This window comes from Hylaeus volcanicus, chromosome 9 (assembly GCF_026283585.1).
Source record: "Hylaeus volcanicus isolate JK05 chromosome 9, UHH_iyHylVolc1.0_haploid, whole genome shotgun sequence".
NCBI classification, from domain to species: domain Eukaryota; kingdom Metazoa; phylum Arthropoda; class Insecta; order Hymenoptera; family Colletidae; genus Hylaeus; species Hylaeus volcanicus.
In genome coordinates this window covers 1,264,796-1,266,397 of record NC_071984.1, presented here as the reverse complement: position 1 = coordinate 1,266,397, position 1,602 = coordinate 1,264,796, and the positions used below count along the sequence as shown (strand labels likewise).

The 1,602-nt window shown below is 41.5% G+C and overlaps 1 protein-coding gene across 3 annotated transcripts in view; it reads left to right on the top strand.

The window, feature by feature from the left end:
• Nucleotides 1-1,602, top strand: part of LOC128881873 (midnolin-A) — a 19,155-nt gene that overhangs the window by 15,156 nt on the left and 2,397 nt on the right. For all 3 annotated transcript variants that reach the window (XM_054133253.1, XM_054133252.1, XM_054133254.1), the window contains exon 4: nt 839-1,175. In XM_054133253.1, coding sequence (XP_053989228.1) covers nt 839-1,175 — 337 coding nt within the window. The remainder of the gene's footprint in view (nt 1-838; nt 1,176-1,602) is intronic.

The window sequence follows — 1,602 nt, the reverse complement described above, 5'->3', positions numbered from 1 at the left end:
AAGACTGTGGATTTTTATGCATTTATGAGAAGTTTGAAAAACTTATAGGAAGTACAAAAAGCTACAAAATGCACGCAATGTGCAAGAATATAAAAATAATGAAAGTAAAGTTCACATTATAATATTTTGCAGGTTAAGTTCTATTATTGTAGGTACATTAGCAAAGATTTTATTTTGCATAAAGATCCAGAGTCTAGTAATTAACCCTTTGCCCTCGAGGCCTTTCTGAAAAACTTATAGGAAGTACAAAAAGCTACAAAATGCACGCAATGTGCAAGAATATAAAAATAATGAAAGTAAAGTTCACATTATAATATTTTGCAGGTTAAGTTCTATTATTGTAGGTACATTAGCAAAGATTTTATTTTGCATAAAGATCCAGAGTCTAGCAATTAACCCTTTGCACTTGAGGCCTTTTTTTCTGGTATTTGCCAGCAACTCGAGATGTTTCTTAGCATTCTATTGCCATGAATTCTAAGCTATCTAGATTTGAGAATAAGGTCACCTTTACCTCATTAACAATCATTTTATCGACACTTTGAGCTCCAAAGAAATGAAACCTAAAGAAACATTAGGTATTGTAGATTGCTGCGTGGAACCTAACAGTGACTAAAAGTCACCTCTCGAGTGCCAAGTGTCAATAATGTACAGCTCTGTTTTTGAGTAGCGTTGAACAGATCCCAAGAGGGCCTATACAGGTCCATGATTTCTGTATGAAAAACACTGTGCAGTGCATGCAATTATCACAACTACTGCCTAAAAATGCCAGTATTCTTAAATGATATACAACCGACGAATAAATACATAACAATCCTAACTAAGCTTTTTTCAAACACAGGAAAACTCAAGACGCAGGCAAGGTGCAATAATAGAGAGTATGAATCACCACGGAAAAGGCGTCTACTCCGGTACGTTTAGTGGGACCCTGAACCCAGCCCTTCAAGACAGACACGGACGTCCGAAGCGAGACATAAGCACTATCATTCACATTTTGAACGACCTACTGTGCGCCACGCCGGCCGCCACGGCGGGTCACTACAGGCATCACCAGAGGCACTCGAGCGGCCGTCAACAGTCTTCGACGTCTCCGTCCCCGGCTGGAACGACAACCACCGAGAATGGCGCATCGACGTCCATCGGTTGCCATGATTCCACCTCACCTGGATACTCCACCGGTACTAGATCGATATATGATCGTGGTAGAACCTCGCTTATTGGGACAGAATGGTGGAGTCTTGATAAATAAGTAGTTTAGATGATAGAGGGTAGATTCATGAAGGTATTGGGTTCATACACAGATAGCTGGAGGGTTCTGAGCTCAGTTATAGGAGGGTAGAGGGTGCTAGGTGCTAGTTATTGGGGGGGGGGGGGTTAGAGGGTGCTGAGCTCGGATATAGGGGAGCTAGAGGCCTCTAAATTTGACTGTAGGGGATGTAGAGGCTTCTAAATTTTACTATAGGGGATCTAGAGGCTTCTAACCTTGGATATAGGGGAGCTAGAGGCTTCTAAATTTGACTATAGGGGATCTAGGGGCTTCTATGTTTGACTGTAGGGAATCTAGAGGCTTCTAAGCTTGGATATAGAGGAGTTAGAGGCTTCTAA